At 42.5% G+C, this 17,985-nt stretch overlaps 1 protein-coding gene across 1 annotated transcript; it reads left to right on the top strand.

Moving 5' to 3' along the window:
* Positions 1–6,042: 6,042 nt before the first annotated feature.
* On the top strand, positions 6,043–13,858 carry b3galt8 (beta-1,3-galactosyltransferase 8). The gene is made up of 2 exons (XM_083912877.1): positions 6,043–6,499; positions 9,456–13,858. Exons 1-2 carry the CDS (start codon positions 6,089–6,091, stop codon positions 10,008–10,010), a joined length of 966 nt encoding a protein of 321 aa, XP_083769003.1. The 5' UTR covers positions 6,043–6,088; the 3' UTR covers positions 10,011–13,858.
* The last annotated feature ends 4,127 nt before the right edge of the window (positions 13,859–17,985 follow it).

Below are 17,985 nucleotides of genomic sequence, written 5' to 3'. Positions count from 1 at the left end.
TTCAGCTTCAGGTTTGTTTTCACTTCGGCAGAGTTCTGTAACCGTGGGTTGGTTCAGACGTGCTGCTTGGTAGAATGGTTGTCTGTCACTATTACTGTATATATTGTCGTCAGAGTTTTTTTTGTTTTTTAAACTGTCAGCTGTCAACAAACACAAACACAAACACAGACACACTCTCACACACATTAAAAAGAACCAAAAACAAATTAAAAACCACACTGAAAAAAATGAAAAGTTAAAAAAATAAAGTTATGTTGAGCATGTCAACTCTTGTTCATTACATTCATGTGTTGCATTCATTGTTGTAAACTAGTTTGTTTGCTGTCGTGATCAAAACCATTGATGCTCATCCCTAATCACCTAATCACCTAATCCCTAATCATAATAGTTACTCTTATGACTCTATCAATGTGTTGCTAAGAAATGTCACTGTGCTTGAGGCCGGCCTCTTTTCAACATTGAGCCATGATAGGCTAGACTCCATTTTAAGAATTCTAGTTCAAGATGAGCAACCTAGTACAAGCCTAGCAGCCCTGTTCTGTACAACTTATAATTTTGACAGATCTCTTTTCGTGGCTGAGGCCCAGACCACTGAACAGTAATCTAGGCGGGGTAATATTAATGATCTACAGACTTGTTCCAGGATATTAAATGGTACGAATGGTGCACATTGTCTTGTTAAATGAATGCCAACCCCTATTTTTTAATGATTCTATCGATATGTTCTTACCATGCAAGACGGTTATCAATGACCATACCCAGCAATTTCACCTTCTCCATCTGTTCAATGGGCTCTTTGGCAACATACAGTACACATTCATTTTTGGCCTAGCGGCCAGTTTGTGTCTAGACCCTATAATAATAAGCTTAGTTTTAGATGTGTTCAAGACCAGCTTGTTCAATGTAATCCATTCATGCACAAATTCTAGTTCTTGTGATACAACTTCATTGAGTTCATTAAATGTATGAGCTGCATAGTACATTGTGGAATCATCTGTGTACATCACCATAATAGCATTTTTACAGCAGAAGGCAAATCATTAGTAAAAATAGAAAAGAGGAGAGGTCCGAGACAACTACCTTGAGGCACACCACAAGTTAAGTTACTGCTACTTGATAGACTGCCATTATGGTAAACTCTCTGTGTTCTACCAAAGAGATAGCCCTTGATCAAGGCAATGGCAGTTTGTGTGAACCCGTAAGAAAATAAGCTTTCCGATTAACAACTCATGATCAATGACATCAAAAGCAGCACTGAAGTCTAGCATAACAGCAGCCACTAGCTTTGAGTCTATTATACTACATCTAGTAATCTAGTTCCCTCAGTCATCTGTCATCTGTGTCAGTCCTGTGCTTGTTAAAAACCTTGTCTGTATGCATATTGGTATTTGGTGGTTAGACCATTTGAAGTGAAGTAGTCCTGTATCTGAACATAAAGAATCTTTTCAATAATTTTACCCATACAGAAAGAGTATATGGCGACTATTGGTTCCGCTATAAGTTGATCTACTATCCTTGAGCAATGGAATGATTTTACCCTCCTTCCACAGTCCAGGACACTTTCCAGTTATGAAACATCTATTTAATATATGGCATATAGGCCCTGCAATGTGATTAGCAGCCAGATTCAGTATCTTACGATCTAGGTTGTCAGTGCCCGCTGAACCATAGTCAGGGAGGAACTCCAACAACCTCCTGACCTCTTCAGTGTTAACACTAATGAATTTAAAAGTACATTTCTTATCCTACGTTATTTAATTAGTTATTAATTTAAAAGTGTTGGAATTAGTGTATAGAATATTCTGAAGAACTCTTACTCTGTAAGAAACAAACCATTAGCCTCTACAAAAGAGGAACACCCATTTTTCTTTTTTCCCTTGATTTCATTTAAAGTGTTCCAAAGTTGTTTACCATCATGTTTAGCATCACTTGTTTTTAGCTTGTAATATTCCTTCTTCTTACTATTTTATATACAATTTGGTTACCATGTTCCTCAGTTTACAATAATTGACTCTATTCTCAGCAGAACAAGAAATTACCAACAGCCTTTTAGCTTAATCTTTTTCTATCATTAAGCGTTTCATCCCCTCTTCAATCCAAGGGGCAATTTTAGGGTCCACTGTAAACCTCTTCATGGGAGTATGTCTATTTAAAAATCCCATAACAATGTTCATGAATTCATTATTAGAGATTTCTGGGTCATCAGCTATATATATACACCATTCCAATCATTATTTTCTACGTCAGCTAATAAAAATGTTTTTAATTAATCCCTCGTATGTCCCCTTGAATATAATTTTAATTTTGTTTTTGGTATCTTTGATTTCCTTGCAGTAGCTATAATGTGGTGATCACTAATTCCCACAGGTAGAGAAACTAGCTTTGAACAGTTCTCCTGGACATTGTAAATATGATCTATGCATGTCGAAGAGGTATGACCTACATAATTAGTGACAACTCTTGTTGGCATAGAAACTATTTGTGACATATTACATAAGTTTAAGCCAGTGATGATAACTTTTTCCTCAAGGAATAATTACAATCTAGCCAGTCAATATTCATGTCCCCAAGCTAGTAAATTTCGCTCAGCAACTCTGTCAAGCATATCACACACATCATTGAAGTACTGAGAGTTAGCTCCAGGAGACCTGTAGCAGCAGGCAAGCAATATTGGTTTAGAGTAAGGTAGATGAATTTGAACCCACAGTGCTTCTACATTATTACACATACATTTCTGACCTAATTTTGACAGAAGATGACACTGTATGTAAATAACCACTCCCCCTCCATATCTGTCTTTGTCCTTTCTAAATTAAGAGTAACCCTCTAATAATACCACTGGGGTCAAGAATGGAAGAGTCTAATGAGTCTCCTTCAATACAAGTATATGAATAGTGTTTGCTTGCTCTAGGCTGCTCAATTCCTGAATCTTATTCCTGACACTATATACATTTATATGAGCGATTACCAAGCCTTTATTATTTATTATTTTATTAAAGAGTTCAAGTTCATGATCTTAACTGAAATCTAAAAATGAGACTTACAGTCACTGCGGCCAACCATATTTGAGTTAGGCCTACGAACCCCCAGACTTGTCAGCGTTTCCCTCTCCAACTCCTTTGATTAGGGGTCGGGATGCAGAATGAACAATCAGCTTATCATAGCGAAGGAATGCTATATCACCTCTCTTATGTGCAGCCTTCATAGCTGGTATGAGTTCTTTACGGTTTTAGTGAACATCTTCAGGATAATCCTGATTGATGTACACATTGGTTCCTTCTAAGCTTTCTAAATGACTCTGACTTTGTCCTTGTGTCTAAAGAATCTTGCAACAATTGGAATGGCTCGCTCCCCTGTTGATTTCACAGTCCGATGAACACGTTCAGACTCCATGCCTGAGAGATTGAGCTTCTCAGCAAAGATCTTCCTCGCCTTTTTTTCGGATTCAGCCCAGTTCTCATTATCTGACTCCGGGATTCCGTCAATCATGATGTTCGGGGGCTGATAAACATGGAATTGTGATGTAGTTTGGGAATTAAAGGAAAGACCTGGTCATGTGTGACTCCTGTCGGGGCAGGTCTACTGAGGAGGTTAATGTTTAGGTCAGCACAGACACCAGAAGCCAGAATGAGACAAAAGAACAGCCTACAGCCTCAGAAACACTAACACGCACCAACCCGATGTGAAGTGGACCGGGTTGAATCAACTGCAGGTCCTGAAACTGTGCAGACTAGAAGACATCACTGCTCCGACGGACGTTTTCTCTCCTGACCGGTGTTTGGGTTTAACCCGTTAACTGGACACTTTCAGCTGAAAGCATCTGCGGTTGCCATAGTGACGGCAGATGCGTAGCTGTCCTTGTGAATGCCTCTGTTTACTTTTCATGACACTTTTAAACATAACGTCACCTACCTGATCAGTCTTTATAGTTTCGTTTGACTAAATGTGTCAGTGGCGTTTATATATTGTTTATTGTTACATTAATCAGGAGAGCGAGCGAGTTGTTCTTCCTACTAATATCTATGTCTAACTAATTTTCTAAACAAATCTATTTGTCTTTGAAACCTGCCTTTGTAATCACGTGTGCGTAGAATTGTATTCATTCATTCATTCATCTTCAACCGCTTGTCCCTGTCGGGGTCACGGGGGACTGGAGCCGATCCCAGCTGACATCGGGCGTGAGGCGGGGTACACCGGACAGGACGCCAGTCTATCGCAGGGCACATAGAGGCAAACAGAGACAGACAGCCATTCACACCTACGGGCAATTTTTAGAGTCATCAATTAACCTAACACAAGCATATCTTTGGACTGTGGGAGGAAACCGGAGAACCCAGAGAAAACCCACGCAGATACAGGGAGGACATGCAAACTCCACACAGAAGGGCCCCAGCCGGCTTCGAACCAGGAACCCTCTCCCTGTGAGGCAACAGTGCTAACCACCACACCTCTGTGTCCCCCGGAAGGATTTGTAGTCCTGCCATTGTAGGAAAATGAATGAAAGTTAAGAGATTAACTTGGTGCGCCACCAGCAACGTCACCCTGGTGTAGTGAAACAGATCTCCTTTGTATACAGTCTGAGTATCTCTCTTAAAAACATAATCCTGTTTTCATCATCTGCAACCGCAGAGGCACTCAGCTGAAAGTCTCCAGTTAACAGGGTCACTGTTAAACCCAAACACCGTCAGTCAGTCTGCTTTAGGTGTGATTCTGAAGTTATCTCTTGTCACTGCTACAATGTTGCATCTGTGGCTGCTGGTAATGCAACCACATAAAAGGCTACTGTACTGGGCTATTTTCATCATCATTATGGTTCAATCACTGAAGAATGTGAAGTCTGAAAATACATTTGTTTAATATTGAATGGGATCTGCACCTATGGTCTCCATGTTCAGTGATCAGTACTTTAGCAGCTTCTAACTGAATCCCCGTGGTTCGTAAGTTTAGTGTATCTGCTGTTTGTACTTTCTGGTATCTGTTTAATTTCATTGTGTTATTTGATATGTTGTTTGTGCTACGTCAATACAAGCTTCACATTAACAAACTAACGGGGAACTTTTATTGTGAAGATTTTAGAGGAAATGAAATGCGCTAATTCCCTGCGTAACAGACGCTCTCTGAACTCAACTTCTAAATAGCAACAGTTGACGTTTGGACGTAACAACGGGAATGTCGGTATTATTATCGTTCTTGGGGTATTCGTGATTCAGATACATGTTATGAAAAAAAGAAGCTTGCTAAATAAAAATAAAACGGACAAAACACACAGAGGTACTAGCCCTGAAAATACACCTTCTAAAGACACCTTCCAGCAGGCCGGTAGCCCTATTGTAATGGAAATGCAAACCCTGCCGTGCTGGGCTGGCGGGCAGAGTAAATCAGAGCCGAGCCAAGCCAGCATATGTATAAATGAAAACGGTACCTCTCTCTGTCCCGGTGTTGTGCCGTATTCAGCACCCCTGCTGTTAAATGCACCCCCTCGCATTATAGGTGATATTCTGGATCAGGAGGCTGTTGTTTCGACCTATAGGAGTAACTTATATACAGGTAACCCAATTAGAAGCACACACCTGTGAACATATGAATTGCAAGAAAAGCTGGGATTATATTTTGGAAACACTAAGTTGAACACATTCAACTTGCTCAAAACATCCATTTAATTCATTTTGTAATTACGGCTGCAGTATATTTCCACAGAACATACAAAAAGGTGTTGTTTTGTGTTCGCTATGATCCAAGTTTGTGATTTTAAACTCTTTAAAATAGTTTAAAGACTGTAAGTAACCAATGTTCTGACCGTTGTGGGTTACCTGTATAAAAGCTACTCCTATAGGTCGAAACAACAGCCTTCTGATCCAGAATATCACCTATAATGCGAGGGGTGCATTTCACGGCAGGGGTGCTGAATACGGCACAACACCGGTCCTGTTGAGTTTGGTTCAGGTGGCTGCCACGCCCCCGCCGCCTTTGGCACACATCCATTTCCTGGTCCGCCCCGCTGGGAGTGGCTGCCTCAACCCTCCACACTCCATTTGAGTTTAATGTCGGATTTGTACCAAGACGAGAGTGAGCAGAAGACTTTAAGGCAATGAGGAGAACCTATTGTTGGAGGTTAGTGAAGTTACTCACCGTTTTAGCCGCGCTCGTCCTGTCTGCTCACATCCTACTGAGTAGAGTAACACCGAGGAAACATCCGCCGAAAACAAGTCCTCTCCCAGCGGAGGAGTACAGGCTCATATCCCCTGGAACATACCGCTACTTACTCAACCAGCCTACGGTATGCAAGGACACCACTCCCTTCCTGATTGTTATGGTCCCAGTTGCTCCTCGTGAGGCTGCGGCACGGGAGGCCATCAGGAAAACCTGGGGTGCTCCAGGTCAGGACACCCTCACTCTGTTCTATGTGGGGCTCCCTGAAGAGGGACGGGGATCACGCACCCAGGCCAGGCTGGAGGGGGAGAGTAGGAAACATGCAGACATCGTCCAGATGAACTTCCAGGTAAGGCTGGCGCTGTATCAGAATTTTGAACATCCATACAATAGCCTACTATATTAAAAAAAAAACGATAATTGATACCACAGCAAAAAGAACAAAAAGCCTTGGACACATAAAATAGGATACTTCTTTTTTTAAATGTAACAGAAAGAAATCCCATACCAACACATTTGTCTTTGCCACACTTTCATTTGTGCAGACTGATTATACACCTGCTTTATTTTTTATAGCTTCAGGGGGGAGACCAGTGATGGTTGGAACTCTTTTTGTCTCAGAACCTTTAACTCACAGAAGTTTTGCCATCAAGCACTCATAAATTGACTTCATGTACCCTTATTTGTCTGCTACAAATAGCAATTTCCCAACTTCTTCAACTATATCACAGAGTTTATTATTTGATGTCATATGCAAGGAATTCCATTGTTACAGCCTACCCTACTCTCAAGATAAGTTGTAACATAACGTGGGGTAAGTTAAGTTGTATATACACCACAATATATGCATATAATTCAGGTCATTGTGCATGTGTCAACACCAAGAACCACACCTGTTAATCAAGTGCAAAAAGAACCCATCACTTACGGAAGAGCATCATCTAAAAATACCAACTGACACAAACACCACAAGCAGGAGGCCAGAAGTAGATCATCATAATCCAAAATTCCAGCAAGACATTTGACAAAATAGCATCATAATATGAAGCAGCATTCTGTTTTTGTCTAAATGATAAGACCTTTTGACTGCTGTGATAGCCCACACTGGGCAGCTTTGCCGACCCTTGTTCTCTAAGTTCTGCAGTTTCTTGCATTAGGTGTGTTTCGACTACGGTGGACTACCCTGAATGAGGCGGGTCGATCTTGTCAAAAACATCCCTAATTTGCATGTGAGTTGCTCAGGAGGCCGAGTAGAAAATGGCCCTGTCGGAGAGTCCCCTGAGATTTACCTGATTGCTGATTGGATGTAGTTCTCAGCAGGATGTGACGTGTGGTCTTACAGACGCAACACGGTAAAGTAGAGTAGACACTTTTATTCAGTGGTGAAGAAGAACTCAGCATAGAAAATGATCTGTGCACGGATTCTGGATTAAATTTCAGACCTGTGGCCCTTTGCTGGATGCTCGATGCCTCCCTCTCTCTCTCTCTCTCTCTCTCTCTCTCTCTCTCTCTCTCTCTCTCTCTCTCTCTCTCTCTCCCTCCCCCATTTACACACAAATGTGGGCGCGCGCACACACTCACACCGTACTGCAGCAGGGTGACAGCCTGTCTGTCAACAAACACTTTTACAGCGCCTTGAATTTTTCTTTTATGTTACTTGTACATAAGTTGACATGAATAATACGGGCCACCTTAAATCAAACCCTGTATTTCTCTTGAGGAACAACGCACCTCTGTATCACTGATCACCGGTGATCTAAACCCATTTAGAGTGATACGTCACCTCCAGAGTCTTAGGGCGCACTCACAATGTCCTTCTGCACCGCGACCCGGGCTTTAGGGTACTTGTCCCCCCGCGCCCCAGCCCCGTTTGTACTCACACTGCCTGGGCCTCGGCCAATTCTTCTTGCTGTCCATACGCCATCACGCCGTAACACGTCACACGCATTGATCGCGTGTTTGTGGCTTTGTTTACAAATCTTTCCGTAGACCTCGGAGTTTTTGTGCGTCTTGTCGACTGTTTTTGAATATTTTCATCCGACCAAATCTGCAGTAAACACTCCACCCCTGCATCACATCAACGTGAACCTTTCACCGCCATTGTTGTTGTTGTTAAATGTCCGCGCATGGTCCGTCCTTCTATTTACTATGTCCAAACAGGCGCACATAACTCTACCGCCGTAGGGCTCGTGCTCGTACACGTGCGCACGCTCGTGCTCGTACATGTGCAAACGGCTCCGCTAAAGCCCACCTCTTTCAAGCGGGCCGTGGGCGGCCCGCTGTCGGCTGTTATGCGCGGAACGGGTGCACTCACACTGCTTAAACGTACTAGGCTTTAGCTGAAAAACCGGTTTTGGCCCGGTACAGAACGACAGTGTGAGTCCCTCTGGGGCCTTTTTTGTAATTGAAACACGCCGAGTGAACGGCCATTTGAGAGGGCGTGGCCTGAAATTTTCCAGGGGGCCACCCTAAAGGGCTAGTGGAAACACGCCTGATGTCTGTGCAATGTCACATGGCAGATAGAGTAGTCTTTGAGTTTCCAGTGAAGAACTGCCTAATACCTGCATTTTTTTCTCATCCCAGCAGGGGGTAATTTCACTATCTCCAAAAAGAAGTCAATGAGAAAATGAGCCTTAACTTCTCACTTGGTTTACTTCCTCAGTAAACATTTTCCTATTGAGTTTATGGTCTCATTCTCTAGTTTCAAGTCTTCTTTAATACAGCATGATGTTCATTTTGTGAATTATGGTTTGGTGTGTGGCTACCGTGTGATTGACAGGTCACCAGGCTAGCAACATGATAAAGGTTTAATAATGTGTATCCAGGGCACTGTGTAACTTTTTAAAACAGCCGTGAACTTGTTTTTGGGTGTTGTCTGTGTTAAAGTCTTTGTCCCTCTCACATTGTGTTTTTACTTCATCAAAGTTCATTGTAACATTGTGGTTGCCTAAAAACGTCTTGTTTAGTGTTTGGTTGCACCTTTTTGACAAAGCTATCGTAAACTTTATAAAAATGAGCAGTTTCCCAGCCTGAAGCTGCTTAGCGCTTCTCTTCCTCCACCCTCTTGTCCAAATATGGGCACGCTCGATTTCAACAAACCAAGATGGCGACAGTAAAAATGCAGTCTCCTGGCTTCAAAACGTCAGTCCATAAACCAATGGGTGAGGTCACGGTGGCTACGTCCATTTTTTATGTACAGTCTATGTGTAACAACCATCCCCTGTCTCCCCCCCAACTTCAATACTTTTGATTGTGGATATTATGAACTACTGAAGCATCTATACTTTTGACAACCTTCCCTCCAGGACAGTTACCAGAACCTGACCATCAAGACCATGATGATGATGAACTGGCTGGCGACCCACTGCCCAAACACCTCCTACGCCATGAAGGTGGACGCTGACATCTTTGTCAATGTGTTCTACCTCATCAGAAGACTGAGGAGCTCCCCCAGGCAGGGCTTCATCACAGGGTCATTGATAAATGATGGCAGACCGAGGAGGGACCGTAACAGCAAATGGTATGTGTCAGAGGAGCTGTACCCTGAAGACAGCTTCCCCCCATATGTGTCTGGAGCTGGGTATGTCTTCTCTGCAGACCTTGCCACCAGGATCTCCTGGGCATCCAGGTTTGTCAGGATGATCCCCCTGGAGGATGTTTACGTGGGTTTGTGTCTGCGTGTGCTGGCTGTCCGGCCTGTGTACTCCTACAGCCTGCTGTTCCTCAGGAACCTGTTTGAAATCCAACAGTTGGACTATGACAAGTGCACTTTTACCAAACTAATCATTGTCAACGGATTTAAGCCATCACAACTGCTGCATATTTGGCAGGACTTCTCCAAAGGCCCCAGCAGCTGCTGACTGTTACTCCTACCAGACAAGCAATTCTTAAACAAGTAGCCTGCAGTAAAGGAAAAAAAACATTAGACACTAGTACTGGGTGTTTTTACTTTTTATATGATATTATATGAATTTTCATATTCGGCCTTTATTGTGCATAGCTGAAACAGTGGCTGTAACTAGGGCTGTACGGTATGACATTATGTAACTGTGACACACACACACACACATACCATTCTACACACACCAGATGCACGACACACATGCTTGGTGGATGAATTTCACCTACATATTATAAATGCTCATTATAGACTCTGAATCCGATAGACACAGCGGTGTGAAAGAGAAATTACAGTTCTAAATATATCGTCAGCTATTGTCAAAGAAAGATGCAAATAAAACAAATTTTTTGTTAGAACAACAATACTTTAAAGAAGATGCCCATATCAGAAATCACATCACTTAGTAATCGGTTGCATGACTCGTGCACCCGCTGCTGTCTGTGTTACAGAGGGGTTATTATTTCCACACGTTCACAGTCCAATTAAAAAGAATAAATAGTCCAAGAATGTACTGAGAATTTTTTTTTGCATTTCACCTTTATTGATAGCCTACATTAAGCAACATTATTATTTAATTAAAAAACAAATATTCAATACTGAAAATGAATATTGAAAAAATCTAAATCTTTTTTTCCAAGTATATAAATCACAATGTGATTTGAAATTAGCCTTTCTATGTGGTGATTTTACATAAACTATTCATAACTTTAAGATAAAAAAAGGCATATGGTGATATTTATCGTTATCAGGATATGAAATTACCTATATCGTGATATGAGATTTTTGTCATCTCGTCCAGCTCTAGCTGTAACTTCTGTAGGCAGCAAAATATATAATATTGTGCTCCATGAAGAGAGCTACGTGAGGGCAGGCTGCAAATGTATTGACAGGGGACTACTTTTAAAGAACTTTTAATAACCCAGAACTTACTCTCTTTAACAGGGCCAAACACCATGACACACAACAATTTGTGACCCAAACAATTTGAAACACTAATAATAGTGGGGCTGTCTGTGAGTTTGGCAGGAGAATCGGCGCTGCGGGGGCGGTGTTGCAGTCGCTCTACCGCACCGTTGTGACGAAAAGAGAGCTGAGCCGGAAGGCAAAGGGAGGTGTTCGAGGCACGTCCAGCTGGGAGGAGGCCTCGGGGAAGACCCAGGACCAGGTGGAGAGAATAGATCTCCACACTGGCCCGGGAACGCCTCGGGATCCCCCAGTTAGAGCTGGTTAATGTGGCCCGGGAAAGGGAAGTTTGGGGTTCCCTGCTAGAGCTGCTGCCCCCTGTGACCCGACTTCGGATAAGCGGTTGAAGATGAGATGACATGTCCTCAATTGAAGAAGTTCTTAGTTGACTAACGGCGATACAATTTTGTGGATTAGTTGATTACATCTATAGATCTTTCTCCACAAAGAACCATGCAAAAGATCACTTTAAATCTTGTGTTTAACAGAGATGTGCTCATAAGTTTATTGGAAATAAGTCATTCAGCGTGAAAAAAAGCATAAAAAATGACTAATCGAATAAGGGAGCAGCCCGGAATAATTGCACACTTACAGAATGACACCAACAACAGCATGTTTTTATATTCTATGTATGCCTGACAGTAGAATAAGCCACTGTGACATTCTATTAATACTTATAATTATCAGGGAATTTAACAAATGGGACACTTTACAGAGATGTAAAAGAATGTAGTTCTGAAACAAGGTTGTCGATGAGTCAATTGGTCAATCAGCAAAAAAATGAATGGACAAATATTTTGATAATTAATTCCTTATAAGACCTTATCTTTTATTTTTTACTGCAAAATCCTGTGTATTCTCCAGGCCTGAGATCCAAACAGTCAGTAAATCTAACATGTGCTCACCTATCCTAGACACATGGTGCCTGTGTCATGGGGCTGCAGTAGACCGATGAGTCAGTCCTCACGCAAAGCTGATTATGTAATGTATTAATTAATGAGAAATGTCTTGTTTTGGCCGACCAATGAATTCACCTTTATGTTCCTGGGGGACAAAGATGAGGAGCTAGAGAATATTTGCAATTGCAGATTAATGTACTGTTGATCAACAGGCCTGATTGAATATAGGGATTTTAACAAATGGGTCACTTTACAGAGATGTTACAGAATGTAGTTCTATAGTAATGAGTGGACTTATCCAGTAGTTGATTAACAACAGGTAACAGGTAAGGAACTCCCATGTTGTTCGGTCAGTTGTTGACATCATTCAATGAGAAAGTATGCTGAAAACATTCCAGCTTCATTTGCTGCTGTTCTGTTTCAATGGGCATATCTTACTCATTTCTTTTATATCTTTTATATAAAAAATGAACAACAATAAAAACAACTGTTAAAACACCTTGACCTGTGACCTCAAGATATCTGATTGAAAATGTCACTCATTACTCACTGACTGTAGATTCTGTAGAGTTTCACTTTATTGTGCTGACTTTTTTAAATTGGTTTTATAACTGAAATATCCCTCATTGGCAGCATGGTGATGTGGTGGTTAGCACTGTTGTCTCACAGCTAGAGGGTTCCTGGTTCGAATCGCGGTTGGGGCCCGGGTCCTCCCACAGTCCAAAGACATGCATGTGTTAGGTTCATTGATGACTCTAAATTGCCCGTAGGTGTGAATGTGAGTGTGAATGGTTGTCTGTCTCTGTTTGTCTCTATGTTCCCTGCGCACGATGTCAGCTGGGATCAGCTCCAGCCCCCATTGAATTAGTTGGAGAATGACGTTGTGATACTCAGCCCTATGGTTGTTATTCAAAATGTACCGTGATACGTATCACATTGTGGCCTCTGTATTGTGAGGTTGTAGGCAATACCCAGCCATCGGCCCTACATCCTGTTTTGTATCTAATTATTCTCCAACTGAACCCAGAACCAATGTTGATCCATTCTCACCTAAAAAGAGGCAATAAAAAAATTCTGAAATGTCTCTTTTTTTAAGTTACAAAGGGTGGGAATTTTTTGTAAACAATACTAATCCTAAAATCTCTCATAATGAAGGTAAGTGTTAAACGTTGTTTGTCTTGAGCTGGCTGCTCTCTTGCTTGTCTGCGTTCGGACATCTGACCAGTAGATGCGGTACTCCACTGCGTCGTAGTCCAACACTGTCACGTTGTGTGTTTGAGCCTGAGAGGAAGCGACGGCAGGTATGTCCTTCATCATCATGTATTCTCACTATCTACAGTTAACACCAAAGAGATACGAAAATAGATCCATTTTACTGTGACCGCACTTGTTCTTCAGTTTGTGCCTGGTCGGTTTGGACTCCACATGTACCGTATATGAATGAATGACATGGAGCCACATTACCCAGCAAACATTGCACTGGTACTTTAAAACACAAAGAAAATAGACTTTATAAGTTAACCTGGCTGTCAGGTTACTGTGCCTGTTTTATTTTCAGTATGTATGCATGTGTTGTAGTTGCACATGACAACCAGCTGGGGGCAATATGTGCCAGCAGATGACATGTACAGTAGGTTCTTGACTGATTGATTCCATGCCTAATGCAGATATCTTTAAACACAGATCATTCTTAAGAAAAGTGTTTCAACCGTTTGATATGACTGACTAGAATACGCTGCACACCACAATGCCTCATACATTTATTCCTGAATATTAATGGGGAAAAACATACAGTATACACATGTTTGTCAGTGAGTCAATTCATTATATTTACTGATACTGTTTAAAATCTGCTGCTATTGTCGCTATTACTGCTGCCTTAGTATCACTTCTGCTCTTTCCATCCAGACAAAATAAAACTATTGGATAAATGTTGAACACAATTTGTTTGTTTCATCACATACACAATCACACAGCCCAGCATGCCTTGAAGTATATACACTGCATTGGTGCTGGGCGATCAACCAAAATCTTCTATCCCAATAATGATATATATCACTGTATAGCATGTTTTTTGGTAATTTAGTAAATAAATGGTAAAGCCTATTTTTGTATAGTCCTGTGTGAAATAAATACTTGTTAAATTAAGTAAGCCTGTGAATGTTCTCATTTGTCCAGGTCATTGTTTTCCCCAAAGCAATTTCAGTCAAAGACAACTGGACTTGGTTATTTGTCTAGGAAGATGTTTCACCTCTCATCCAAGAGGCTTCATCAGTTCATGTACGCATCTGACCAGGCTGGGACTGTAATTTAGTAAATCCATGGTAAAGACTATTTTTGTATACTCCTGTGTAAAATAAATACTTGATAAATAAAGTATTTTCTCATTTTACTAACTTAAGTGCAAAATGAACATAACATACAAGAATCGGATCATAAAAAAAACGTCTGAAATTATGTAAATATCGCTGTAACTGTCTGCTGATGAAATGATATAGAAAACTAGAAAATGCATTTCCTGTGGCAAATGCGTGGAAATGCTTAAAGGCTGAAGCTACATTGCAATGCTGGCTTGAATGTGTAAGAAGAAGCTGAAAGTATTGCAAAAGTATGAAAGAAACCTTTATATTTGAAAGAATATTAAAGGCAGGAAAAATGTTGAAGACAAGTTCAAATGTTTTTTAAGAAAGATCTTAGCAGGAGCAGAAGTAGTAGTGATAGTACTTGTAGTAGTATTAGTATTATTAGTAGTAGTACTAGTACTCCCTCTTTTTTTTATACATTTTAATAGAAAATAAAATTCCTCTGAGGTAACTGCTCTGTAAGTCAATATCCGTAGAGTTTAAGACACATACAAGATGAACCTGTTGAATTGCAGGGATAAATCAAAGGCTAGTATAAAAATAGAGTTCAAGACCCCATAATGATAAAGTAGAATAATCATAATGGAGTTTAATAGAGACCCCATTGAACGACAGAGAAAAAAAAACAATGGAACAAAAATGTATCAGTCTTCTAAGTTTGCTGCAGGGAAATTCAAGCATAGCTGTTCCCAACTGCTGTATCAGCTGTAACCAGCCACTGCAACTGCAAACACATTCAGTCTCTTAACTATGTCATCATACTTTACAAGTCCATATGTTTTGGAAGTGTATTGGACATGAAAATATAAAGTTTGTATAAAGCAGCATCAATATAAAATATTAAAAGTGGTAAAGTACAAGTACTTCAACAAATAGTAAGTATAGCACTTTCCACCACTGGAAATATGGAGCAATATGGGTATTGAATATCTTTGAGTGTTTGACACTATTATGCTGGGAACTCTTCACCCGTGTGCTTAAGAGAATACGAGGGACACCGTCGGAGTTTCACTTATTTTATATAGAGCAAAACGTTATGCCGCTAGTTGCGTACACACCTGTAAACACACGATCACTGGTAAGGACCCAACCCTCACAACATAGCTGTCCCATATACAGCCTGAACCAATAACGGGCTAACTTAAAGATGCCTGACTAAATATTCAAACACTTAAGTCAGATTATAATCAACAAATGAACATCTTATTAACCTGTATTTGCATACTCTTAAGGGAATTTATAACAGCCGCCCCCTAAATAGCATGGCTATTTTGAAACAAACATAAATTCCCACAACGAGAGTCCTTTAACTAGAATTGTCTTCTGGAAGAGCCGATAACTGGACCAGCCGAGCCACGGGTCTCAGGTAAGTCTTGTTGCCAACACTGACCTCAGCTGTTCTGATGCATCCATCATCACTTGCATTCAACTTTACCACCTTTCCAATTGGCCAGTGAGCACTCGGAAGCTGAGGATCAACAATCATCACAACTGTGTCCATGGTTAGATGATCTGTGTGTTCTCGCCACCTCTGGCGTGTTTGGAGAGTGGGCAGGTAGTTCCTGATGAACTGCGTCCAGAAGTGGTCCGCCATCATCTGGCAATGACGCCAGCGCCTCCTGGTGAGGGTGTCGAGAGCATAGGTGACTTGTGGGAGAGAGGCATCCTGCCGCCCCATCAACAACATGCTCGGAGTCACTGGATCTGGATCGGCCACATCTGAGGAAACATATCCTAAAGGCTTGGCATTAAGGATCCCTTCCAACTCGATGAGGAGTGTGAGCAGAACCTCCTCTTGGAGCACTTGTGCCCCTATGACCACTTGCAGAGATTTCTTGACCGATCAAATCTAACGCTCCCAGACGCCACCAAAGTGGGGAGATGCAGGTGGGTTGAAACAGAACTTAATCTTTTTTTCTGCAAGTCTCTCTTGCAGCTGTGATTCCATTGCTGCAAAGGCCTCCTTAAGCTCCTTATCTGCCCCTCTGAAGTTAGTCCCTTGGTCTGAGAGCACCTCAAAGGGGGTACCTCTCCGTGCGATGAACCGTCTCAGTGCTAGGAGGAAAGCATCTGTGTCGAGGCTGGTGAGCAGATCCAGATGTACGCATCGTGTGGTCAGACATTTAAAAATGATCCCCCAGCGCTTTTCACTTCGCCTCCCGGCCTTGACCATGTACGGCCCGAAGCAGTCAACACCTGTGGAGAAGAATGGAGGCTTGAGCAGCCGCAGACGAGCAGAGGGCAGATCTGCCATCCTCGGCACTACTGGCTTCCCTTTCCACTTCATGCAACCAGCACAGGCTCTTTGATACTTCTTAATAGCCTGCCTTCCCAGCAGAATCCAGTAACGACGCCTCATCTCCGCAAACACCCTATCGGGTCCAGGGTGATCCAACAGTATCGGGTGAATGTCAGTAGAGTTGGAACTGTCAATGCGGCGCAATCGTCCCCCAACACGTATAAGACCCATCTCCGGGTCTAACTCTGGTGCAAGCATACTCAGCTTACTGCTGGTGGGCACTGGTTTGCCAGCTGTGAGGCATCGGATTGCCTCAGAGAAACAGTCTGCTTGGCTGCTCCTTAGCAGATGGACTTCTGTGTCTTGAAAGTCACACAGAGGTGAAGCAGGGTCAGTCGCCGCCCCATGAAGAGACTGCTGAGCAGCCTTGACCAGCTCTGTCCAGCTGCTGAACTGGTCAATGTCTGGTATCTTCAGTGGTGAGTTTGTCAGCGTGAGGCCACAGAAAACACTCTGCTTTAACTCACTACTGTCCTCTGGTCCTGCAGTAGTAGGACGTGATGGCCATTCATCCGGCGGACGTCGAAGGAATGCTGATCCCTGGATCCAACGACTTGGTGCTGCCAGCTCAGCTAAAGTCTTGCCAAGTGTGAGATCGTCGGCTTGGATTGTTAGCTGTATCCACGTACCTCCAGGTGTGTGAAGCAGTCAACTCCTGGATCTCAGAAACCCGGGTTCCCACGAAGACCTTGAACCTGCACGATTGAGATGTCAGCCAGGTAAGAACTGTCGTGGAGTCAGTCCATAAAAAAGTCTGGGAAATACACAAGGTGAGCTCTTTGTGGATGAGGGAGGACAGCTGGGCTCCTGTCAGCGCTGCACAAAGCTCCAACCGTGGCATTGACTGCTGCCGTTTTGGAGCCACTCTAGACCTTGCCATGACAAATGAAACATGGACTGTGTCATCACTTGTTGTGGTGAGGTACGCCACTGAACCGTTTGCTTGCTCCGAGGAGTCACAGAAGATGTGGAGAGTGTACTTGGTGGTGTTAGTGGCAAGCGGTAACGGTGCATAAGTCCGAGGGATGGAGATGCTGGCCAGCTTGGGGAGCTCTCTCTCCCAGCTGGACCAGGCCTGGAGAATGTCAGGAGGGAGGTTTGGATCGTCCCAACTCCTCTTCTTTACCCACAATCTCTGGACCAGGATCTTGGCCCGAGTTGTGTATGGGATAATAAGTCCAAGTGGATCATACTGGCGGGCGAGCACCTTATATATGTAGCGCATAGTGGGGGTCTCACTCTCTGGAGGCTTTGGCTTGTAGCCAAGCCGGTCAGTTGGACAATGCCACAGCAGGCCGAGAGTTGGCTCCTGTGGGTCGTTGCTCTTCTCAGTGAGCCGGAGCTCTGTGCTCTGAGATCTGGCGCTGGAAGGTAAATGGGAGACAACAGATGAGAAGTTACTTGCCCACT

Source organism: Echiichthys vipera (genome assembly GCF_963691815.1).
Source record: "Echiichthys vipera genome assembly, chromosome: 4".
NCBI classification, from domain to species: domain Eukaryota; kingdom Metazoa; phylum Chordata; class Actinopteri; order Perciformes; family Trachinidae; genus Echiichthys; species Echiichthys vipera.
This window is presented reverse-complemented; position numbering and strand designations above follow the sequence as displayed.